This window comes from Suricata suricatta, chromosome 12 (assembly GCF_006229205.1).
Source record: "Suricata suricatta isolate VVHF042 chromosome 12, meerkat_22Aug2017_6uvM2_HiC, whole genome shotgun sequence".
NCBI classification, from domain to species: Eukaryota; Metazoa; Chordata; class Mammalia; order Carnivora; family Herpestidae; genus Suricata; species Suricata suricatta.
The window spans coordinates 82,963,643-82,990,327 of NC_043711.1; the positions used below are offsets into that span (position 1 = coordinate 82,963,643).

The 26,685-nt window shown below is 41.7% G+C and overlaps 1 protein-coding gene across 2 annotated transcripts in view; it reads right to left on the reverse strand.

Moving 5' to 3' along the window:
• The window catches only part of PIGU (phosphatidylinositol glycan anchor biosynthesis class U), an 83,404-nt gene that overhangs the window by 35,521 nt on the left and 21,198 nt on the right, over positions 1–26,685 (reverse strand). For both annotated transcript variants that reach the window (XM_029918399.1, XM_029918400.1), the window contains exons 3-6: positions 24,044–24,103; positions 23,147–23,209; positions 15,787–15,896; positions 13,236–13,336 (exon numbers count right to left, since the gene is read on the reverse strand). In XM_029918399.1, the coding sequence (XP_029774259.1) occupies positions 13,236–13,336; positions 15,787–15,896; positions 23,147–23,209; positions 24,044–24,103 (334 nt within the window). The remainder of the gene's footprint in view (positions 1–13,235; positions 13,337–15,786; positions 15,897–23,146; positions 23,210–24,043; positions 24,104–26,685) is intronic.

Genomic DNA, 26,685 nt, shown 5'->3' on the forward strand with positions numbered 1-26,685 from the left:
CCGGAAGCAGACTCCAGGCTCTGAGCTAGCTGTCAGCACAGAGCCCGACCCGGGGCTCGAACCCACGAACGTGAGATCTGACCTGAGCCAAAGTCAGGGGCTTAACCAACTGAGCCACCCAGGCACCCCTGCAGTTCCTGCTCTCATCGTCTGTGGCCATAAGTTTTCAGCAGCTTCTTCCTTCTCCTCCCCAATGGTCTCCCCAGTCTCCTCCCATCTAGTCCTCCAAAGAAGTACCAGAAGGATCCTTCTAAAACACAGATTAGATTGTTGACAGGCCTCTCTTTAAACATTTCTTTTCTTTTTTTTAATGCTTTATATTTATTTTTGAGAGACAGTGTGAGCAGGGGAGGGTCAGAGAGAGGGAGATACAGAATCGGAAACAGGCCCCAGGCTCTGAGCTAGCAGTCAGCACAGAGCCCGACGCGGGCTCGAACCCACGAACCGTGAGATCTGACCTGAGCCAAAGCCAGACACTTAACCAACTGAGCCACCCAGGCGCCCCTCTTTAAACATTTCTGATGGTTCTATTTCATCTATTGGAATAACTCCAAACTCCAACAGCAAACAAGGCCCTTCACTATCTGGGTCTTTCTTCTCCAGCTTTACCATCTCTCACTGTTTTCCTACACACACCCCCTCCTCCAGCTACTCTGGACCGTTCCCCAATTTCCGAAAACACCATGCCCTTTCATTCATGTGTCTGTTCTCAGCCTATTGCTTCTGCCCAAGCTGTCCTTCCCGGCCCTTCTTCTAGTACAGACCCATCCCCAGTAGACATTTAAAATGTCACTTCCTCTAAGAGGCCTAAGCAGAGATGATAACAATTGTGATTACAGCTAATGGTGGTCACTTTCTAGGTGCCAGGCACCTCTCCTCTGTAACCAGAACAGTGTTGGACTCAAACAACAACAACAACAACATAAAAGCCCTCAGTAAACATCACAATAACCTGTGAAAGCTCTATTTTTACAGGCAAAGGAATCAAGATACAGAAACAGAAGGTTAAGTAACATATTAAGTAACAGAATCACTTAGATGATTCTAGTGCCCATTCTCTTAATTCATTCAATACCCTCATCCAAAACCAATACTGTCTTTATAACACTTGCTAATGTTGCTCTCTCTCCCCATTTGTCTATGAGTTCCTCAAGGCAATAAACCCCTCTTCACTTTGAATCTCCAGCACCTAGCACAGTGCCTGGCCCACCTGATGAATGAATGAATATCATTCAGTGACACATATGAATCCCTTTGAAAATCTAAGCACATTAAAGAAAATCAATGTTTCTTTTTTACTGAGATATAACTGACATATAACACTGTGAGAGTTTCAGGTGTACAGCACCATGATTTGATATTTGTTTATATTGCTAAACAAGCACCCCTATAAGTCTAGTGGAAACCAATGTTCCTGAGGAAGGAGAACTTAGGAAGTGTAAAACACAGGTAATGAAATGTGGGCAAAGCACAAAAGAAATCTGATTCTTGAAAATGACGGAGTTGGCTGAATAGAAGCTGAGGACTTGAGACCAAGGCTGGGCACAGAGAATGCTCTCTGTGGAGCAAACTATTGGATGGCAGAGGCCTGCGGTCCGGGGCAGAAACACGTCATTATAACAGTCAGGAGCCTGGTGTGTGGAATGCCAGGGCAGGTGTAGATGGGGCACATACACAGTCTGAGCAAAAGTGAAGGGGAGTATGAAGACACACGAGAGACTCGGGGCTGGTATGTTTTGAAAAAAGCTAGAAGGGGCACGGTGGGTGAATTAGGAAAGCAGAAGGATGATGATAGTCCCTGGAGTAAGGTAGGGAAAGATAAAAGTAAAAGGTGGGGTGCCTGCCTAGCTCAGTCAGTAGAACATGCAACTTTTTTTTTTTAAGTTCATTTATTTATTATGAGAGAGAGAGAGAGAGAATGAGCAGGGGAAGGGCAGAGAGAGAATCCCAAGGAGGCTCCAAGCTGTCAGCACAGAGCCCAATGTGGGGCTTGATCCCATGAGCCATGAGATCATGACCTGCACTGAAATCAAAATGGGATGCTTAACCGACTGAGCCACCCAGGTGCCCCAGAGCATGCAACTCTTATTAATCTCAGGGTAGTGAGTTCAAGCCCCACGCTGGGTGTGGAGCCTACTTAAAAAACAAAACAAAACAAACAAATAAACAAAAAAAACCAGGAAATGGAAAAGGTGACTTCAAATATTTTAGACAAACTATTCACCATGCAAACATCTCTGGAGTGCCTGCACCACGTCTGGCTGCCAGGGGGTGACTGAGAGTCTCTGTCCTCAGGGAGCTCCCAGTAACCAGTGGCAAATACGGAGGGAGAAAAGTATGAAGCTAGCCCATCAGGGGAATGACACCTAAGTTGTGAACAGTGTTTAGGTCAGGCCCTGCAGTTTAGGGGAACAGCATGTGCACAGGAAGGAGGGCGACGGATGACACAAGGGTGCACTGAGCATGCAAGGGGCTATCATTAGTCTGACAGGCAAAAACAGGGCAAGAGTTGGGAGGAAAGTCTGGAAGAGGGCAGGAAAGGGACTCTTGTGGATGTTGCTAATATTCTGTTTCTTTTTCTTAATTGCTTATTTATTTATTTATGAGAGAGAGAGAGAATTTCACGCAGGCTCTGCCCTGTCAGCAAAGAGCCTGAAGTTGGGCTCGAACCCATGAAACCACAAGATCATGACCTGAGCCAAAATCAAGAGTTGGATGCTCAAACGAGCCACCTGGGAGTCCCAACATTCTGTTTCTTTTCCTTAATTTTTTTAATGTTTATTTTTGAGAGAAAGAAAGAGAGACAGATTGTGAGCAAGGGAGGGGCAGAAAGGAGGAGACAAAGAATTGGGAGTGGGCTCCAGACTCTGACCTGTCAGCACAGAGCCCGATGCAGGGCTGGAACCCCCTAACCGCGAGATCATGACCTGAACCAAAGTTGAACTCTTAACTGACTGAGCCACCCAGGCGCCCTGCAACATTCTGTTTCTTTCAAAAAAATGTTTTTAATGTTTATTTATTTTTAAGAGCAAAAGAGAGAGAGAGTGAGTGCAGGAGAGAGTCAGAGAGAGAGGGAGACACAGAATCTGAAGCAGGCTCCAGGGTCCAAGCTGACAGCAGCAAGCCCGAAGCAGGACTTGACCTCAAACTGGAGATCACGACCTGAGCCAAAGTCTGACACTTAACCAACTGAGCCACCCATGCACCCCCAACATTCTGTTTCTTAATTGGAGTGTTGATTATTCATCATTTTGTTAGAATTCATGGAACTGCACACTAACGATTTATACACTTTCTGTATATGTGTTATACTTCAATAAACAGTTATAACCTACAAAGTCTCGGCAGGCAGGTGGGTAGGAGTCAGATGACTGTGGACTTAGCTTGCATAATCATCCCAAAGCATCCAGCTACAAGCCTAGACATGACATCTCAAATAATGCCTGAAACTGCAGCCTTATCTGGACAAGACCTAGGGCATCCTGTTCATCTAACTAGGAGGAACTATTCCAAGAAGACTACGAGTTTTACCAAAAAAAGGTAACCTACTGTTTATCTGCTTATACCGCCCAGATATGAGGTTTTCTGTCCAAGCCTTAGTCTTTGGCTTTAAGATGGGAGTACTAAAGTAAATCAGTCAAAATGTGCATGTACACTGGCTATAGTATTCAAGGAATTTCATTATCTACCCATGTAGCTTTGAATATGTGTTCCAACTCTCTATATGTGTCAGGGTTGGGGACAAGACAAGCCTTGGCAAGCTGTGGGGGAACAATGCCGCTGGAGACTACATCTTGAAGCAATCTAGGCCTGGATAGGTAGCAGAGCTACAGATAGCGCAGGAATGTAGACGAGGTGGGGCTCGGAGGGCTGGTTCAAGATACGGACTGCAAGTGGAATGAGCAGAGATGGGTCATGGACAGTGACCTGTACCAGGACAGGCAGTGGGACAGATTGAAATGTGGTGAAAAGGTTCCATGGGGCACTAGGGCCTGACCAACAAGCAAGATTGGTGGGAAGGAGGAGCTGATGCTGCAGCCTGGTCCACTGTACTAAGTCCGTTGCCGAGCACTCTTTGAAGGGGGCAGACTCTCTTGGAGTAGTCCATCCACATCAGTGATGATGATAACTTACTGCGCACATACTCCAGCCACAACTGCAAGCAGTTTACACATATTAAGTTATTTAGTCCTTCCAATAACTCTATAAAGTGGGTACCACTACTATTCCCATTTTATAGAAAAGGATACTGAAGAACAGAAAGGGGGTTTGCCCAGGGTCACAAAACTAGTGAATAATAACAGGATTTGAACCCCAACAGTCTCATTCCAAACCCCACTCGTTTTAACTGCATCATTATGTTACCTTCTTGATCTCAATCCGTGAGGTAACATAAAAATCACAATAAGCCAAGCAACTATTTGTTGAATGGGCTCTGCTAAGGAAGTATGCTTAGTGTTTTATATATCTTGTTTATTCTTCCACTAATCTATGAGGCAGACATTATCTACGTGATCAAACTAAAGCTCTTGAAGCTTTGTGATTTGCCCAAGGCGACAGAACTGGTGACTAGAAACGAGATGTTTTTGAAACTGGGTTGATATGACAACAAACAACAAACAAACAAACAAAAAACCCAGGTTGTTTTATCCTAGGGTCCTCTATGACTTTCTTCATGGGCAGAGCTTTACCCTAGAGGGGCCCCAGATATATGGGCTCAGGCCTAAGGATATCGCTCTCCAATTGTTCTTCCAGGGCTGAGCTCCAGGAAGAGAATCTCTCACTTTAACCTCCAGATTTGCCCCGGAAGGCTCAGGGAGCCCCTATTGATCCTGGGGGGGTCTTTTTAAAAAGAGGATATTATAAAGAGTAACAACCAGCTTCACCATTTACTGAGCTCTTAGTACATCCCCCATCCTGTGCTATGTTTGACATGCACCATTTCATTCATTCTTTACATTTGCTCTACACGGTGGAACTGTTTCACTCCCCATGCTATGGGTAAAGAAACTGAGGCCCTGAACAGTCCAGTGACTTGGTCAAGGTGATACAGCCAGGAAGTGGTGGAGCTGGGACTGGCGACCTGATCGTCTGGCATCAGAGCAGCCTGATCTCTTAATCACCCAGCACTGCCTCTGATAGTACTGATCCTTCTTTTTCCTCCAGAAGGAATTCCTGTCACACATGTCTCTTTTGGTGGAACAAGGAGAATTGGAAGGGTCCTTGGGCTGCAAACCTCAAGATTTCCTACTTTGAAACATCTCACCGTTGACGCACACGAACAGTGAACAAGCAGGACTACCTATTAACATCTGTTTGTTTTCCTTTTTAAAGCCCAGTGAAGACTACTTCACAGGGATGGAATATTTTAATGACCTCATTGAAAGGCAGAGTAGCCCTTGACCAAATGCCCCAACCTTTGAAGTGAAACCCAGACTGCTCCACTAAAATAACATCAACCCTGCCCTTAGGCCTGCTTGCTAGCCAACACCCCAAAAAAGACATCGTATTACAATGGCCTGGGCCCTGTCCTGGCCTGCAGCTCTCGATGTGTCCCAGGTAATCCTGGACTGCCACAAAGGAGGCCAGGGGAGAGCAAGGAGGAGAAGGGGACAGAGCCAATGAGGCCACTCTGTTCTGTGGGACACTAGCTCCATGAAAGTCTGGGGAGAGAGTTGCCAAGTTTTCTTCCACTGTCCCTAACTTCTTATCAGTCAGGTAAAATTAATTTTAATTATGTGCTCACTAAAGAAACTTTGGGGAAAAAAACAGATATGAAAAGGAAATAGAAACATGAGCTTACTCTCCAGAAAAAAGCATCATTCTTTTAGAACCTATTTTCGATATATTTTTGTTGTTGTTTTAACATAGTTGAGATTATATTTTATTAAAATATACAATTTTGTATGCTGCCTTAAAAAATAAGTATTCTCACATAATCTACAATTATTTTTAAGCACCATGTGCACAGGCAAACTGTATGTGATTTAACTACGGGTAAACCATGTTTGGCACTGCCATTTCCCTATTTTGAAGTATTTTCCATTTTTTCCAGTCATTATAAATCATCCTGAAATTAATGACCTTGTATCATAAAGCTTTGCCTATATTTCTGCATTGCTTTTGGATAGGTTCTCATAAGCAGAATTAATAAATCAAAAGTACATTTTAAGACCACTGCCAAACTGTTTCCCAAGAGGCCTGTACTAATTTCTAAGTCAAGTTGCCATGTGGAAGAATGCCTATTTGATAGCACCTTTGGCAGCACTGAGAATTATCTTCTGAAATCTTTGCCAGTTTGAAAGGGGGAGAAAATAAGCCTGTGTTATTTCAATTTGCTTTTATTAATTATCTATGGAGTTGAGTATTTTTCCATAGTTTTTAGTCCTTTATATTCCTTCTTTGTGAATTCTCCCTTCTCTAAATGAAGAGTGAACTATTCCTTTACTAATCTCATTAAAATTTAATTATGTGGTACCAATGTGAAATGTAGAAAAGTGACTTACAGATTTTACAAGTGAACCAACTTTATTGTATATTCTATTAGTAAAGATTACTAACATACTCAAAAGACTTAGGGTGGGTCAGAGACTCAACTGAAATAGAATTCTCCGGATATTTTAACAGACTATTATTTGTGATGGCCTCTGTTTACAGCTGCCAACAATGGAAATGGTCTGGGAATATGACAAATGTACTGAGAAACAGAAGAGGAAGTGGGGCGGGCTGATGAAAGACTTTTACTTCTCATTTAATACATTTGAATTTCTTTTATTCTTATCAAGTACTTCCACTACTTACATGAACTACTCCTAAATTTAAAAACAAAAACAAAAAACTAAACTTAAATTTAAAGAAATTGACAAATATGTGGCCAATGCTACACAATCCACATGAAATAAGTGATAAAAGTAAAACAAAATTGTGTGTATACCATTACAAAAATGTCTATGAATTCATCCAACAGAAATCTGGATATAATATAAAGATTTTTGTTGTGTGGAACCAAAAACAATATGGCTACAAAAGAGATACATATAACTTTTTCATATGTTTTTTCCCCAAAACAAAACCTTTCCCTTGATTTAAAGAAACATACAAAAGACATTTTTTTTAATGGCATATTTCACATTTTTGTGTGAGACTCCTATTGCATGTAACTTCAGAGGCTATGCCTTCAGTCTTTCCATCTTGCTCTTGGCTATTAAAAAATTTTTTTTAATGTTTACTTATTTTTGAGAGAGAGAGTGAGAGAGCAGAAGAGGGCAGAGAGAGGGAGACACAGAATCTGAAGTAGGATCCAGGCTCTGAGCTGTCAGCACAGAGGCTAACACAGGGCTCGAACTCACAGACTGTGAGATCATAACCTGAGCTGAAGTTGGATGCCTAATCAACTGACCACCCAGGCATTTTGCACTTGGCTTTATTTCCAAAGGCTGGTGCTCAGTCCCTTCTGCCAGGCTGTAGCACGGAGTCTTTTTTTTTTTAATTTTTATTTGTATTGTATTGTATTGTATCGTATCATATCGTATTGTATGGGGGAGGGGGTGTTGGGGCAGAGGACAAGGGAGAGAGAGAATCCCAAGCCAAAATCAAGAGTCAAACTAAACTACCAAAGGCACCCTTTTTGGAGTCCTTACTTTCATGGACACCAGGCACCTTGATCAATGAGTCTACCTGAGCCTGACACTCTGGAAATAGTAAGGCAGGCAGTATTCACAGAAAGAGAGTCTTCACTATTTCAGCATTGTTTCCAACAAAATGACCACAATTTTCATAACAAGAAAATATCTAGTCATAGATAATAAGTTAAACTAAACAGCTCACAGGAAGACTACCCACTACCACTACAAGAGAATAATGTCTTATGAAGACCTAAGTCATTCTCATGCCACACTAGAAAAGGTACATAAACTCTAAAAAGTTCTATGTTCCACTTTTAATTCTTTATTTCCTGAGTATGCAAACTACTCAGCAACAAGGTGGTGAAATAAGGACTCTCATATACTTCTTATGAGAGTATAAATTGGTAAAACTCTTGAAGGCAATTTAGCAATACATTTCAGAAATCCTAAAGAAGACATACATTCAGTGACACAATAATTCTATTTCACTGTAAGACTTCACTGTAAGAAAATAAATGTACATGGTGTTGAAATTACTATACAATAGAAAAAAAGCTGAAAAGTAAAAAAATTACCTATTTAACAGTAGAAGTTGGTTAAAGAATTTCTACACATTACATCCAAACAATGGAATAGTATGCAGCCATTAAAAATGACAGATGGGACAGGGCACCTGGGTGGCTCAGTTGGTTAAGCATCCCACTTAGGCTCAGGTCATGGGCTCAGGGTCATGATCTCATTGTTCATGAGTTTGAGCCCCATGTCAGGCTCTGTGCCAACGGCAAGAAGCCTGGAGCCAGCTTTGAATTCTGTCTCCCTCTCTCTCTCTGCCCCTCCCCAGCTCACACTCTGTCTCTGTCTCTTTCTCAAAAATAAACATTAAGAAAAATGTTTTTAAAAATGACAGACTAGATGTTTATTGACATACATAGATTATACTATTGACCTCGATTCTCTACTCCTTCTGTGTCACAGAACTTTGCAGAGCCCTCCCATCGTGGACAAGATGGAAGTGTTTACTCCTGAGCTCAGCCATGTGTTGTTTTGATCAATGGTATCAAAACACATGTGGTATAACCAGAAAATTAAAAAATGCATGCCTCTTTGGGCTTGCTCACAGTTTTGCCTCTGTTATCACTATAAGAAGAACATGCCTAATTTAGTTCCCTGGTCTAGGAGGATGGCAGACATGTGGAGAAGGGTCCAGCCTAGATTAACAAACTACAGCCAGCCCCTGGCGCAAGAATGAGTCCCAGTGAAACCAACAAACTGCCTAGCCAAGTCTAACCTAGAATAGCTGACCCTGGCTGACTTACAGATACATGAATCAAGTAAAGGCTTATGGTTTTAAGCCACTGAGTTTTGAAATAACTCGTTAAATAACAATTTTTGCGGCAACAGTTGATTGATAAAAGTAATATTTAAAAGTCTGAAAGAGGGGTGCCTGGGTGGCTCAGTCGGTTAAGCCTCCGGCTTCGGCTCAGGTCAGATCTCACATTCGTGGGTTCGAGCCCCGCGTCAGGCTCTGTGCTGACAGCTAGCTCAGGGCCTGAAGCCTGCTTCCGGTTTGTGTCTCCTTCTTTCTCTGCACCGCCCCCCCCAAGCTCTGTCTCTCTCTGTATCAAAAATAAATAAAACATTAAAAACAATAAAAAATAAAAGTCTGAAAGAAAACTGAGGGAAAAAATCTGGAAATATATATCCCAACTGCTAATAGAATTCCAGTTAAAAATGGTAGATTGATCACATGCATACGCTCTCTCCTTCAAAAAACCTCACTAAAATCACAATAAAGAAATAAAACTTGTCTTAAACAACAAAAGAGAAATTAGAGCAAAATGAAATTTAATACAATAGTGAAAACAGGTGGAAGAGGGGTAAATGACTGAGTGACATGGAAGAAATCACAGTTTAATGGCCTACAGGGAGGAACAGCAATAAAAATCAGGCCAAGCCACCCCCTAGAACTTCCAAGAAACTTGAAGGCATCAGGTACTATGGAAAGTAGGGGTACAGAGATGAAAATCAAGCTGAAACAGACGTCAGAACCTCAGGTCACATCTCATCTATGTGCAGCCAGAGGACTACCCCTACATACCCCATCTTTCTACCTTCTACTCCACCCCCAGAAACTACAGTTCTGGGGAACACTAACTCAAGAGGTCTAGAGGATACTACGTACAGTGATGGGCTGAGGGGAAGTGTAGGCTGAAAAGTAATGAGGTGACATCAAGTCTCTATATTGCAGCCAGTCGTGGCCCCTGTTCCTGCTTCTTCAACTGCAGCAATTGGTGACATAAGTCCCTCACCCCACCGAGACTTCATCTTGGTTACTTAAGGCAGAAAACTGGAGGATTCGTCTTTGGAAAAACTAAAGCATTCGAGAGAAAGAAAACCTATAAATGAAGGCATTTAGGGATACTTCCAAGAAAAAAGGTCAGCCCACAGTTCACAGTCTTGAAAGAACATGTTAGGCCCTCAGTATTACATAATAGTCAAACAGGCAAGACCGTCAAAAATAAGAGGAAATCCTCCCTCGTGAAAGACAGCGGCCAAAACAAACAGGAAAAGAGAAAGGGCAGGTGGGGGGTGGGGGTCCAGGAAGACAAAGGGACTGTGCTTGGAACTGATGGAAACTAACAACAACAAAAACTCAGAGGGATAAGAGAGGACACTATGGTGACAAAATAATAATAGGATATTTCAAAGAAATAACTGGAGATGAGGAAAGAACTTTAAAATATTATAAAAAAAACTAGGGGCATCTGGCTGGCTTAGTCAGTAGAGCATGTGACTCCTGATCTCCGGGTCATGAGCTTGAGCCCCACACTGGGCAGAGTTTAATTTAAAAATAAACATAAAAAAATTTTTTAAAGGTTAAAGAGAAATATGTATATATTACATATGTATAATATGTATAATTTAAAAATTTAGAAATTCAGATACCTGGGTGGCTCAGTTGGTTAAGCATTTGACTTTTCTGCTCAGGTCATGATCTCACGGTTCATGGAGTCAAGCCCTGCATCTGGCTCTGTGCTGACAATGCAAAGTCTACTTGAGATTCTGTCTCTCTGCCCCTCTCTCATTCATGTTCTCTCTCTCAAAATAAATAAACAAACTTAAAAAAAATTTTTAAATTCACTAGTAGAATTAGAAGATCAGAACACAGCAGTAGGGTGCCAAGGTAGGAGTCTCTCTCTGCCCCCCGCCCCACTCTCTCAAATAAAAAAAAGTTTTTTAAATAATAAACAAAAACACAATAGTATCCCAGCAAAAGTAAAAGAATAAGCAAAAAAAGATGGACAAGTCCACTGAAAATAATATATGCAAATTAGCTCAGTTAAGAAAGGCCAATATCCAATACATGTCCCAAACAAGAGGACAGAGAAAACAGAGAGGAAAGACTTTGGAACATGATACAAGAACACCTTCTAGAACTAAAGGACACTGGTGTCCATACTGAAAGGGCCTACCAAGTGCCCAGCATAATAAATGAAGACCCATGTCAAAACATAGCATCATAAAATTTTGAAACATTGAGGATAAAAAGAAGATCCTAAATCTTTCAGAAAAAGTTAGGTTACATATAAAGGCATCAAACTGCTGAATAGGAACCAGGATGAGAGAAGACAGTGAAGTAACACCTCCAAATTCTGAAAGGAAAGTTTTTCCAGTCTAGAATTCTATACCTTGCCCCAACTATTAAGTTGGTGCTAAACTCGAATAAAGACAGTGTTCAGATGAAGAACGACTCAAAATATGTATCTTTTACACCCTTTCTTAAGAAGCTACTAGAGGAAAGAGGAAAAAAATCAGTGAAGGAGAGAAGGAATCTAGGAAAGAAGGGAAATGACACAGGAGAATTATGAAGGGAAGTCCCGGTATGACAGCTTCGCACCAGGCCCAGGAAACAACCAGGGCAGATCAGGGCAGGACAGAGGATGTGCGAGAGAAGTCTTCAGATAAATAATGGAACTGATAGAATATCTGATGTATTTAAACAGTTTTTCAGGGGCACCTAGGTGGCTCAGTCAGCCTAAGTGGTGTCTGACTCCTAATTTCGGCTGAGGTCATGATCTCACCGTTTGTGAGATCAAGCCCACATTGGGGTCTGTGCTGTGCTGACAGCGAGGGAGCCTGCTTGGGATTCTCTCTCTCCCCCTCTCTGTCCCTCCCTTGCTCACTCACAAACACACACACACAAACACACACACACAATCTCTCTCTCTCTCTCTCTCTCTAGGTCTCTCTTTCTCTCTCAAAAATAAATTGAAAAACTCTAAAAATAAATAAGCATTTAAAAAAAACTGTTAGGTACTTGATGGATCTAACAGAGCTGGGGGGAAATAGGGATTGGCACAAAGAAACTAAGCAAAACTAAGCCAAAAAAAGGTTATTATTTTTTTAATGTTTATTTATTTTGAGAGAGAGAGTATGCACACAGGCAGGGGAGGGGCAGAGGAAAAGGGACAAAGAGAGAATCCTAAGCAGGCTCTGCACCGTCAGCACAGAGCCCGATGTGGGGCTTAATCTCACAAACCCTGAGATCATGAACTGAGCCAAAACCAGGAGTCAGATGCATAACCGTCCAAGTCACCCAGGTACCCCCCAAAAGATAAATATTAACCCTAGGAAGAAGAAAAGGTTATACAAGAAAGAAAAAGTAATCGTAGTTACTACTTTGCCCAACAATGAAAAATACATACCATGTCATAAAATATAGATGCCGACTACTGATTTAATCAAAACGGTGATATAACTTCTCTAGGAAAATTAGGCAAAGGAGAAATGAAGATATGGTACAAAAGAGCTGAATCTTTATCTCCCATATGGGAAATGCAATAGGTAATGTTTAAAATATATAATTCATGAAATAGCAATATGAGATATTACTTAGAAATAAGCAAGTAGGGTGCCTGGGTGCTCAGTTGGTTACGCCTTGACTCTTGGTTCCAGCTCAGGTCATGCTCTTAGTTTGTGGGTTCGAGCCCCACATCAGGCTCTGTGCTGGCAGCATGGAGTCTGCTTAGGATTCTCTCTTTCTCCCTCTCTCTGCCCTTTCACTGCTCTCTCTCTCTCTCTCTCTCAAAATAATAAACATTAAAATTTTTTTGAAAAGAAGAAAGCAATATGGCAGTAAATACCAGCAAAAGTCAGAAAGTAGTTCTTTTGAAGTTGAACTAGGGATGGTAAGAGAGGCAAAGGGCTGCTATTCTCATTATACGCTTTTCCCCAGTTTTTTGTTTGTTCGTTTGTGTTTTAAAGTTTATTTGTTTATTTTTTAAAGTAATCTCTATACCCAAAGTGGGGCTCAAACTCAGGACCCTAAGATCAAGAGTCCCATGCTTTTCCAACTGAGCCAGCCGGGTGCCCCATTGTTTGTTTTTTTCCAACTCTATTAACAGTAACTCTCTGAGTAGTAGAATTTCAGCATCTTTTTTTTCCTTAGCGTATCTAAATTTCCTATAATAATCTTGTATTACTTGTGTAATTTAAAAAAATATCCTTAAGTGTTGGATTTTTTTTTTTTTTATCCACAGCATAAATATTACAAAACCCTACACAAATCAAGTCAGTGACTAAGCTTTGGGTTTTCCTTTGGGGCCTTACCTTTTATTGTGGTCAAAATGAAGAAGGCAATGAGGGTGTTATTGATGGCGCAGGTCGACTTGGCAACACAAGACAAGACCGTGTAGGGATTTAAGAGATAGCTGGGGGAAAAAAACATACAAAATTGGCATCAATAATCCCGGTCAAAGGACCAGCGAGTCCTGGCTACCACAGGTAGGCAATTCAAGAGATTTACTAAAACCATACTCACGGGAAGACAACTTCTTAGAAATGAGTTCTCTTATGTAAAGAGAATGAAATGGTGTCGGCACCAATGAGTATAAAACACTGAACATTCATTGCCTATTCTCTGCCGTGTGGTACATCATCACAGAGATCCAGTAAACTCGCGATCCCATTATTCCTCCAATGAGGAAAGTGAGGCTCAGTGGTTAAGTAATTTGCCCAAGGTTTCACAAGCTAATAAATAACATTCAACATCAGGACCTTCTGGCTCTAAAGCCTACGTTCTTTCTATTACTTCAGATCTCATAAATGATAAAATTTTACCAATTCCTGCAGAGCCATATATTTCTGGAATGGCTACAGTTGTCTTTTAAAAGCAGGAGGTAATTTTCCTTAATCGGGCTCCTAATCTCTGACACAGGTTCCCCCTTTCCTCTGAGATGTCAGAGCCGCTTCAGTTTAGCCCTCTTAGTAGGAAAGCTGTAGCCACCACGCCAGATCCCAAGTACAGGGTAGGTGTCTGCTGAATTCAACAAGCTGGTTGTCACAGAACTTGACAGGACATCTTGAACTTCTATTGGGAAGCAATTAAGCTCAAAAACCTAATGTTTTCTTGAGATGGGAAGGAATGGACTGAGAAATGAATTTAAAGTGCTGATTAGGGGGCACCTGGGAGGCTCAGTCGTTTGAGCGTCTGACTTCGGCTCATCAGGTCATGATCTCACAGTTCGTGAGATCGAGCCCCGTGTCGGGCTCTGTGCTGATAGCTAGCTTAGAACCTGGAACCTGCTTCGGATTCTGTGTCTCCCTCTCTCTCTGACCCTCCCCTGCTCATGCTCTCTCTCTCTCTCTCAAAAATAAATAAAACACTTAAAAATTTTAAAAAAGAAAATAAAAAAATAAAGTGCTGATTAGGGAAATGTTATATAGTCAAAATGGGTTATTGTTTTATTTATTTCTATCTTGCTTCTACAGAAGATTCGAGGCAGCTCAAATGAGAACAGATAATTTAAAAAATAGCAAAATAAAAATAGAAACAAAAAAAAATCAAGACCAGGAAAAGCATAAATAAAAGGGGAAAAAAAGGCCAGCGAAAAAAGACCAAATGGGTTTCCTACAGCACTGTAATAATCAGCTTCAAATCTGGCTCTGAGTTTCCTGGCAGACAAAGTGAAAAGGGAAACCAGTTACATAATTCTGATTATTAGATAGGAAGAAACATACCAGTGTCTTAGGGGAAGATTATAATTATTATGCACCAATAAAGACCTTAAATCCAATATCTCCCAGGGCTGTAAGATTAGCAGTTCTAAAGCCAAAGGCCCAGAAATTGTTGGTGTTTTTTTTCAAGAATTACAAACAGGCTTGTTATACAACCTTTAAAGAAACGGCTGCTGCTTTTACAAAAGTATCCCCAGGAGATAAATGAATCCATAAGGGATTCATAATGTTGCTAAACCTCTGGTTCTAATCAGGTAGTTCCTGCCAATATTTCTGAAATACATAGAAATGAGAGTTGTTTGGTGAGAGAGGGGAAAAAAAGGCCATTTCTAAATAGCAGGTGAAGTTCAAGAAGCAGCTGTGCCTCCACCTAATACTGAACAGGAGGTTCACACGCAAACAGAGGGTTGAATAAACTGTCCTCACAAGCCCCTTCTAATTCTGAAATTCTGAGGTCCTGTTTTTCCATGAGGAAACTTGTCCGTCTTGTTTATAGTATATCCCTAGAAGCTAGTATATTGTTCATATTCAATGACTATGAGCTGGCTGAATCATTATTCACATTTGCCTATCTCCAGAATATAAACGAGAATAATCTGAAAGAATTAAACTTACTGGCAGCACTGAGTACTCCTAGAGAATTCTTTTAAAGAGTTTCAGTAAGTTCTACTCTCCCAGAACGGTCCCCCAGCTGGGATGGGTCTGTCTGGCTGTAGTTTTCTCAACTACAAATGGGGGCCTGGGGGACTAATTGTATATAAAACACAGGAGCTGCTCAAAATAAAATAATGGCCATATAAAGATCAGAAGTTTATTCAATCCATATATATAATTAAATAACTTTTTTTTTTTTTTTAAAGAAACACAGGTTACAAGTAGGCTGGAGCCCAGATCGGCGTGGAGTGAAAAAGCATTTGTGAAGGGCTGATTGTGCATGTCCCTGTGTGAGGCTTTGTCCCAACAGAGACAGAATGGCTCTGTCTCTTTTGCTGGCCAGAACCCCAGTTGTGCAACAGAACCACAGCAAGTACTTGATGACTAAGACCACAGATCTCCAAAAATACAACAAACAACATGAGAAAGTCTCATCAGATTTTCCTCCCGTTCACTGGCACCGCGCCCTGTTTTGTCAAAGAATACTTACAACAGGGCCACTTTCAGAGGGATGTAACGCATTTCCATAGGGGTTCGGATGAGTTCGGCCACATCTGGGGCATACTGGTCTAGTTCTAGGAGGAGTTTCTGCTTTTTAAACTGGAAAAAAATAATGACAAAACACATTACTTCCCATTGCTTTCAGAATGAAGACAGTGGTCCCTCCATGGCCCACGTGGCCCCGCCTGGGCTGGCCCTACCTCTCCACTCACCTCACACCCACCTCTCGCTTCACCTCTCACTTTTCTGGGTTCCGGAGCCATGAACATGCCATACCCCTCCCGCTCCCCGCCTCTGCATTTGAATTAGAACAACCTCTTCTTGTTAGCTCCCACATGGCCTTTAGATCTCAGTTAAATCATTTCTTCCTCAGGAAGGCACACTAATCCCCCTCAAGTAGGTAAAATATCCCTATTAATACACATTCTTTCATAGCGCTATTCACAGTTATGACTTCTTTTATTTATGTGACTAGTATCTGTCTCCGTCACTAGACTATGAGACCCGTGAGGACAGGACCATGTTTATGTGCCAACACCTGGCACAGTGAGCAAACAATAACTATCTATTGAATGGCTGAATGAATAAATGGCAAAGCCATGTTCCCAGCCCTGTTGAAAAATTATCATGAGTGGCCTAAGGACTCCAAAGTTCCATCAGCAAAGTGAAATATTTTCATGCAAAGTAAAATGATCCCCTGAATGTCACAGTATCCCAGGTTTTCTTCCATGTTCTCCTGTTTCAAGTTTTTGACTTCCACAGAGGGGAACAGCCATGATGAAGAAAAGGAGGAGGAGGGCTGGGTGTGGCTGGGCAGCTGGATAGTCTGGAGGGAGTGACATGGGGGCGGAAAGCCCGTGCCTGCCCTGGTGTGACCCAACAAGTTCATGGGTGTGCTCTAGAATGTAAAAAAAAAGGTAGGCAACCTTATAAACAAACATGGGTCAGACTATAGGTGAAAAAAGCTGCTGAACCCAAAATGGGTAGCCTTGCTGATTTAATGGCCCGAGAATCTTATTTTGACAGTACAAATTTAATGCTGCAACCGATTATAAAAGAGAGCACAGGAGCCATGCACTCTCTGTGCATGATTAAAGATTTAATGATGAAAAAGGCATGTACGGAATATATATTGCATTGTACTATTTACACAAAGTTAAAAGCATGCAAAACAATACTATGTGTTATTGAGGGATATATACAAAAGTAGTAATAAGTTAAGGCCCTGCGTGGGGATGATAAACACTAAATTCACAACAGTGGTAACTGGTGAGAGGAAGGATAAGGAGTATCTCAGAGGCAACTTTATGTGTAATATTTTTTAAGCTGATGTAAATTCATAACACATATTATTCTTTTTTTTATGTTGTTCTTTTTTTTTCTATTTCTTTTTTTTTTAATAGTTTATTGTCAAATTGGTTTCCATACCACACCCAGTGCTCTTCCCCACAAGTGCCCTCCTCCATCACCACCACCTCTTTCCCCCCCTCCCCCTTCAACCCTCAGTTCATTTACAGTATTCAATAGTCTCTCAAGTTTTGCGTCCTTCTCTCTCCCCAACTCTCTTTCCCTCTTCCCCTCCCCCTGGTCCTCCATTAGGTTTCTCCTGTTTTCCTGTTAGACCTATGAGTGCAAACATATGGTATCTGTCCTTCTCTGCCTGACTTATTTCGCTTAGCATGACACCCTCAAGGTCCATCCACTTTCCTACAAATGGCCATATTTCCTTCTTCCTCATTGCCATGTAGTACTCCATTGTGTACATATACCACATCTTCTTGATCCACTCATCAGGTGATGGACATTTAGGTTTTTTCCATGTTTTGGCTATTGTTGACATTGCTGCTATGAACATTGGGGTACAGCACATATTATTCTTTACATATTTTTGCATGTCTAGGTACTTCAGAAATTTTTTAATGAAAAACTAAAAAAAAATTTAAAGACCCATATTTCAATTCAAAAGAAAATAGAGAAGCTATCACAGGAACACAGGTAAGTCCAGATTTCTTGCACAGATTTAGTAGTAAAGAGTTAATCAGAAAACCTGAACAAACTTCAAAAACCTCCCTTGATCAGGTTAAACAATGGGAATTATCATCAGTAAAAGTTATGCTACCATGCACAGCTGGGATTGTTTAAAAAGACAGTATACAAACTACAGTTTTATCAGAGAGGAGGGGGCTAGGTGAGCAGCCAGAGCACTTAGCGAGGACGCTGCAGCAGTGGTAGAGGAGGGTGGCCCTGCTAGCTAAGAGTCCCACAGTTCCTGCAAAAGGAAGGCCACCAGGCTCAGGAGATCTGCAAAGAAGGCTGCTGAAGGGAAACAGGGAGTCCATCCAGGAGCAGCCAGAGAGACAGGTGGGAATGCAGACCTTCCAGTCACCGGTCTGGAAGCCAATCATCAGGACTATACGAAGAGATGGGGGCAGCGAAAACGGGCATGTGCAGATCCTGGGCAGAGGTGACCCTGTGCCAACGACTAAAGAAAAGTACCTTCTTATAACCCCAATCTTCCAAAATACTTTGAAACAGAAAGATTTATGAAAGGAGAGCCTGCAGGAGAGAAGAGCAATCAGGTCAGCAGGCTCCAGATTCTCTGCTATGTCTCTTTTTGTCTCCCCCAAGCTCATCAGTAAAGCCCCCATGATGCCTGCCCCCACAGGCCCAATATTGACTCAGCTCCCCTGAAGAATAGCCAAACTCCCTTTTAAAAATCCCCACTAGATCCAGTCAGAGACAGGAAAATGGCTAAAAGTCAAAAGAAAAGTGAATACATACACACTAAGAAAAGGTTAAAGTCTAAAAATAAGTGAGGTTAAGGAGTACAATTTAAGATCCAAAGATTGGGGTGCCTGGGTGGCTCAGTTGGTTGAGTGTCCGGCTTCAGCTCAGGTCATGATATCACGGTTCCTGGGTTCAAGCCCGACATTGGGGCTCTGTGCTGACGGCTAGCTCAGAGCCTGGAGCCTGCTTCAGATTCTGTGTCTCCCTCTCTCTCTGACCCTCCCCTGCTTGCGCTGTCTCTCTTTCTCAAAAAAAATATAAAAAAACATTAAAAAATTTTTTAATCCAAAGATAAATATTTCTACATATATTCAGCAGCCCTGGCAATGATGAGATTTAAAACTACCATAGGAGAGGCTCAAAGTGGCCTAAAAGGAGATTACCTGGGTGCACTGTCTCTGTGATCATTAATCACCTCATACACAAACACCTGTGCACTTTTCCATATGCATATTGTATTTCAATAGACATTTTTTAATTTAAAAAATTTTCAATTTTTTAAAATTTATTTTTGAGAGAGAGAGACAGTGTGAGCAGGGGAGGGTCAGAGACAGAAGGAGTCACAGGATCCAAAGACAAGATCCAGGCTCTGAGCTAGTGGTCAGCACAGAGCCTTACGCGGGGCTCGAACCCATGACCTGTGAGATCATGACCTGAGCCGTAGTCAGATGCTCAACCGACTGAGCCACCCAGGCGCTCCTCATTTTTGAATTTTAAAAAAACCTCCAGGGTGGAGTTTTCTTTCCCTTCTATCCACTTCTCCATGCAACCTTTCCTTGTCCTTTGCAAGATTTGGTTTTACAAGGACATTATTCCCCTGCTTCAAATAAAGAGCTTTTTCTAATCATCAAAACTGTGTCTATACCAGTTTGCAACCCCCAAAACTAGGGTGTCCGGAAGTGGAGGAGTGAATGCTCCTCCCCCACCACATCTCCAACTGTTAGCCTCACCACGTTCCAAGTTCAGGAGCCAATGCTCCAAATTTACAGCCCTCTAATCACATTAAGGGGAGACAGGTTTTTATCACTCCCTCTCAAACCACAAGCAACATTCTAACATGAATTCTGAGTTCCAAATAGAAGGTACAATCTCAGCAAAGGACAGGGTAGATGAACAACACTGCTTTTGTTAAGTAAGATAGATGTAAAATGTGAAAATCCACTGGTCACAATCAATCAGCATTCATATTCCAAAGGCTAACAGCTGGAGACGGGCTGGGGGTGGACCCCACCTGCGCACCCTAGTTTTCCAAAACGCGTCTGAGCGCAGACACAGCTTTGTTTCCAGGGATCTGGTCTTAAATCCCAACAAGACTAAAATGCTTCCATATGCTATGGGCCCATTTTGACAAAGTGGGGAAGATTTGGGGGAAGACATGTGCTGATACTCTATCCACACCATCAAAATCTGCCATTCAGAATGAGTTAATTTTTGACACAGTGTAAATAAAACTCTTGTTGTGACCAGGAAGCCTAATGTTCCAATAGGCTGAATTCTGAGGATGGAGAAACAAAACTACTTCAAGTTTCAATTCAGTCTTGGTGATAACAGAATGTTCTGGTGTGCTAAAAAACAGCCTATCAACAATAGCTCATTTGGTTTTCTCTCAACCTCTTTAAATCACACAAAGAAAAAAAATCCAAAATTCTCTGTATGCTTCCATATAAACAAACAATAAACAAATGAATTAAAATTATCATTGTTCTAAATTAAAGGTATCTCTTCCACTGACATTGAAGCCTAACTTTGTTAGGAAACTAAATGAAACCTAGCTTCATTACTTACCCTTAAGCTGCCCCCACCATTAAAAACTCGTTTTCATTAGGGTGTATGTGTGGTATTTTTATGACAGTTAAACAGGAAAAAAAGGAGTACATAAGATGCTGGCATCTCTAATCAACTTTCGCTAAAACACATTTCAGTTTTATATTTTGGTTGAAAAGATCTGGCTGTCTGTTCTTAAATGAAAGCTACCAACCCTCCCTCGGATATCCACACAGATCTCATCTATACTGCGCGTGTGTGCACATGTACGTGTACACACATACACTGGTGGGTACAGACACAGATCTACTTTTTACCCAGTGTTTCTTATTGAAAATTTACAAACTATAGAAAAGTTGAAAGAATAATTCAATAAAACACCTACATCCACGAATTTTGCCCCATTTTGCCCCATTTCCTTTATCTCTACATACACAAACACGCAAATTCTTTTTCTGAACCATTTAAAAGTAAGCCACAGGTATCATGACACTTCACCCCTAAATATTTTAGCGTGTAACTTCAAAGAACAAAGACTATGGTCTACATACACAATCTATCTTGGGGAAGAAAATAACCACTGCTTATTTATCTCTGCATTCCTCAGCTTATGAATTTCACACCCAATTACTTCATCTCTAGCACTCAAAGGAAACCTGTTGAAGCATTTCACCTTAATCCCTAAAATTTTTTTCCAATCCTACTGAAATACAATTGACATATGATATTGTGTAAGTTTAAAATGTACAATAAGACTTGATACATGTACAAACTGATTACCACAGTAAGGTTAGGTAACACATCTATCATCTCACATAATTCCTGCGGTGGGGGAGAGCATTTAAGATATACTTCTGTAGCAACTTGCAAGTATATAATATTGTTAACTATAGTGACTATGCTGTACTTGAGATCTCCAGAACTTACTCATCTTACAACTGGAAATTTGTGCCCTTTGACCAACACCCTCCCATTTTCCCTACCTCCAAACCCACCCCGTCAACCACCAATCTACTCTGTTTCTAGGAGTTTGACTTTTTATTTATTTGTTTGTTTATTTAAAGTAAGCTGTACGCCCAATGTGACCTTGAACTCACAACCTCAAGATCAAGAGTCCCATACCAGGGCACCTGGCTGGCTCAGTCGGTTAAGCATCTGACTTCAGCTTAGGTCATGATCTCACAGTTTGTGGGTTCGAGCCCCGCATCGGGCTCTGTGCTGACAGCTCAGAGCCTGGAGCCTGCTTTGGATTCTGTGTCTCCCTCTCTCTGCTCCTCCCCCACTTGCCCTCTCTATCTCTCTCTCAAAAATAAATAAACATTAAAAAAAAAAAAGAGTTGCATGCTCTATCGCGTCAGCCAATCAGGCTCCCCAGTTTTCATAAGGTCATATAACATTTGTCTTTGTCTGACTTATTTCAGTTAGTATAATGCCCTCAGGTTTATCTATGTTGTCCCAAACACTCCACTGGTTTAAGATGTACACTCTCTAGTCTAATAGGCCTATTAAGCCTATAAATGGACCCTAAGTTAAGAACTCCCAATCTAGATAGCTTATAAATCTCTTTGAGGTCCATAATTGTAGAATTCACCAGCTTTGTTACTAATGACCAGTGCCACAGAAAGGAAGACTCCTACTTCTGGTTCTATTACTTGGTAACAGAAGTGAAAATAAACCACAAACACCGCCAATGAGATGCAGCCTTCTCTCTCCCCAGTCTAAATCATCTCAGTGGCTCCCAGCCAATCAAGGAGGACTGCAGCCAAGTTTTTAAATAACTACATGGATAGTACACACGGTTAATCTGTTAACTCTCAGAACCTAGGAAAATGAAAATGGTCATGATATACCATTCCCCTTGGCTATTATGTATGGATTAAGACTAAAGTTTACATCAATCCTTTCTACAGGCGGGGCACTGGGTGGCTGAGTTGGTTAAGTATCCAGCTTCAGCCCAGGTCACGATCTCACGGTTCATGAGTTCAAGCCCCATATCAGGCTGATGTCAGCACAGAGCCTGCTTCAGATCCTTTCTCCCTCTATCTTTCTCTCTGCCTCTTTCCTGTTCACATGCTTTCTCTCTCTCTCTCCAAAACAATTTTTAAAAAAGGGGCACCTGTGTGGCTCAGTCAGTTAAGTGTCCAACTCTTGATTTTAGCTCAGGTCATGATCTCTCAGTTCATGGGCTCAAGCCCCATGTCGGGCTCTGCACTGGCAACATAGAGCCTGCTTGGGATTTTTTCTCTCTCCTTCTCTCTCTGCTACTCCCCTGCTTGCTATCTCTCTCACTCTCAAAATTAATAAACTTTAAAAAAAGATTACACCTGATTTAAAAAAAACAAACTTTCTATAGGCATTTACTACATGCAAAATTTTCCAAATAAGATTATTCTCTGTAAAAAAACAGAAACTACACTGGGAATCCAATTTTATCTCAGATAAGCATAACATAGTGAGTTAAAAGCTGAACTCATGAAAGGAAGATTACTAAGGGTCCGCATTACTATAATTGTAGTTCACCTCTGCTCCAGAAAGTCTGAAGTTGCACAGGTGAATGGATATTAAGCCACAGAGATTAAACTGACCTTTCTGTATCTATTATGAATCTGTCTTGTTGGTTTAGGTTTAGGTTTGGCCATTGCAGGGCTGGCTTAAAAGGCCATTCCTACTTCATTCCTACTTCTTAGTCTTTTTAAACAGTTGGATCCCTAAGTATATGACCTTTGATTTTCTATAATAAGAGACCAGAAGGCTACCAAAAAACTCCACCAGTTTTGTCTCATCCACTGACTACTTACCACAACTTTATTGAAGTCTTGGATTGCAAAATACAGGGCAATGGCAGTGAGTGCATCAGTTACCTGTTAAGAGAAAAGAGAAATGGTAGTATAAGAGTGAGGAAATGCTGCCAGGGCCTAGGGCTTTTGGATAGCGGTGCGCTATTCAGTAATGAACTCATCCAGTTAGGCAGAACCTCAACCCTCAGTGGGACTACCCAAAGATAAAGCCTTTCAGGAAGATTTAACTGGAAAACTTTGAGGATTGGGGCCCATCAAGGCTTATGTTACCCTAGAGTACCACATCTGTTCTTTAACTGCAAGTTACTTAAGTTTTCTATAAAGTAGTAATAATACCCAGTACTTTGCAGGCCTGATGTATGTCAAGTGTCCTGCACTAAATAAGTCCTCCATAAACAGCAGGCATTCTAATTATTAAGGAAGACCTCAGCTGATCTCCTACTTGACCCAGATTTTCAACTCTACATTAGGCAAGTGTTTCAAATTACTATCTCTCAAAAAAGCCCTGTCATCTCAACGTTGAAGATTACTGCCCCTAACAGGCCTATGTCCACTGCATGGAATCTGTTGGCAGAATGCATAGGAAAGTCACGATACCCTCTACACTGGCACCACAATTAAAGCCAATCACAGAATCTTGGTACTAGAAAATTTGAGAGTACATAGTCCAGAAACCAAATTTTAAAAGTATAAGCAATAAGGACTGGTCAGATGTCAGATACTACCCTCCATACTTCCATAATACATCACAGTTTCTTGAATTCAATTAAGGATAGGTTTTTGCCTTTATACTCTGGGAAACTTCTAAGTTCCTAAAAGATATTTTTTTCTGAAAAACAACAAGATAAAAGACTCTAAAGATATATACGTGTTGACTTCATGTGGAAGGTTACTTACCATAAATACCAATTCAGCATAGTCAATCAGGAAATGAAAGAGGTATATTATCAATGGAGTCTGCAGGAAACAAACAAACAAACAAACAAATTAACTTAAATCTTACTCTTATCAGTTTCAAGAGTAGTAAAGGGATGAGGTAAACTTTAGTTCTAAGGCATATAGAATAGCTAAAGGGAACTCCATAGTAGACCAAGATTGCTGGATGCATAAAATAAATTGGGAAATGTTTTCCCTTCTTCTGTCTTATGAGATGTTTTATATCTCATAGATCTTTCTCTCTCTTTTTTTTTCCTGTGTTCTATCCTTCCTCTCCAAGCTTTAGTCTAGATATTTTCTACAGACCTATCTTCCAGATCATGAGTCCTCTCCCGTTTTTTCTTAAAGGTTTTATTTTTTTTTACTTAAAAAATTTTTTTTGTTTATTTATTTTTGAGAAAGAATGAGAGCAAGAGCAAGTGTGCATGCATGGGGGAGTGGCAGAGAGAGGGGGAGGCAGAGAATCCCAAGCAGACACTCATGCACAGTGAGATCATGATGTGAGGTGAAATCAAGAGTCGAATACATAACCGACTGAGCCACCCAGATGCCCCAAGACTTTATTTAGTTTTTAAGAAAACTCTACACCCAACCTGTGGCTGGAACTCACAACCCTAAGATCAAGAGCCACACGCTTTACTGACTGAGCCAGTCAGGGGGGCCTATGAATCTTCTCTTTAGCTTTGTGTAATCTGCTGTTAAATTTGCCTATTGCATTCTTAATTTGCTATTATGTTTTCCAGTTCCAGAATATCCATTTGATTCATTATTATATATCCCAGTTCCCTAGAGAAATTCTCTACCTTGTCACTTATTTTTTGTGCATATTAATCACTGACCACAGTTATCTTACAGTCCAAGTTTAACAACTCTGTTATCTGAATCAATTGTGAATCCTTAGTGCCCATTTTTTTCTCTTTTATGATGCTTGGTGGAGGAGCCAAAATGGCGGAGAGAAAGGGAGCTCTGTAAACTTCGTCTGCCCCATCTATCGAACTAAGAAGGACTTTACTCTCATCTGCAAGAGCGGAAGGAGAAAATACAGACTCCAGAAAGAAGACAACCTCAAAGATACCTGAGTGAGTGAGTGCGAACTGGGGAGATTGGAAAATGGGCCAGCCCGAGACAGGCAGCGGAAGTGGGAGCCCCAGCCCAACACGGGGCAAGTGCACGGAACCCCCTGAGACAAAGGAAAGAGAAAGAGAAACTGAACGCGCTCACAGTACTGTCTCTGGGGAAGAGATAAAGAACGTTTAACCGCGCTCGGAGAGAGAAATTCTCACTCCATATATAACTGCTGGGTATCCCAAATCCTGAACCTGGGTGGCACAAGGGAAAGAATAGCTTCCAGCCCTGCGCCATCCTGGCAGGGAGTCAGCAGCCGTGGTGGCGGCCCCAGGGGCACTCATTTCAACCTCGGCTGCTGGAGTGGGAGCACGCACCTCATCTCCACGGCGCATCTCGCCCCCAGCATTGGCCGCGTGAATACCAAATCCTGGGTGCCAACAGGGAAAAAATAGCCCCCATCCCTACGCGATCCTGGCAGGGAGTTGGCGGCGGTGGAGGCCGGGGCGCATGCTCCGGCTGCAGGAGCTTCCAGCTCATTTCCGGCAGCGCCCAGTGCCTCGGGCAGCGGCAGTGCGAATCCCAGCTGGCGCCAAGAGAAACTCATCCCTCCCGCAACGGGATCACGGGATCATGATCCCAGCTGGGGGCTGGGAGTCCATAGCGGTGTCTGTGAGGGCGTGCACTTCACCTCCTGCTGTGCACCTCTCCTCAGGCAGCGGCAGCAGCAGCAGCAGCGCAAATCCCAGCCTGAGCCAAGAGAAACTGATTCCTCCCCCAAAGAAGACAGCTGCCAAAGCAAGTACATCTCATCTGTGGTAGCATAAAAGTGCATAGACTAGGACTTTGAGCCTGAACTGAGGCGGGCCTGGAAAATACAACTTGGCTCAGCTGCGGCACAAGGAGATCAGACTCATTAGAGTGGCCTACAGTGCTTAGTTCCAGCAGAGCTTGGCCTGCCGCTATTCTACTCTCTCAGCCTCCAAGGCGGAACCTCTGAGAGCAGCCCTCCCCACCCCCCCAAGATCTACTACACCAAACCACACCATTCCGCAAGGGGAAGCTGCTGCTTTTTTTTCTTTTTTCTTTTTTTTGTATTTTTTATTATTATTACCTTTTTTGCTTAAAATTTTTTTTAAATTTTTACTCCTTATTTTCCTTTCTCCCTCTTTTTTTTTCTTTCTTGCATTCCAGATATATTCTCCTGTATCTCATCCTCATCTCTCCCCTCAACTGGTCATACACTTTTAGACTGTCCATTGTCCTTTTTGTCTCTGACCCCCTTTATTTATTTTTTTTCTTATCTTCTTTTCGTCTCTTTCCTCTCCATTTTCTTTCTTTCCTTTCCCCCTTTTAATTTGTTTGTTTGTTTGATTTATCTGTGCGTTTGTGTGCTTCTGTTCCCTCTGTGTTTGTCTGTCTGTTTTTCCTTCTTAGGGCTACACCAAGAAACAAGCCAAAGTGTGCATGACGGCGAGTCCCAAATATTGCTGAGTAGGGAAATAAAATATTCAAAGGCACAACAAGAGAAACTGAGA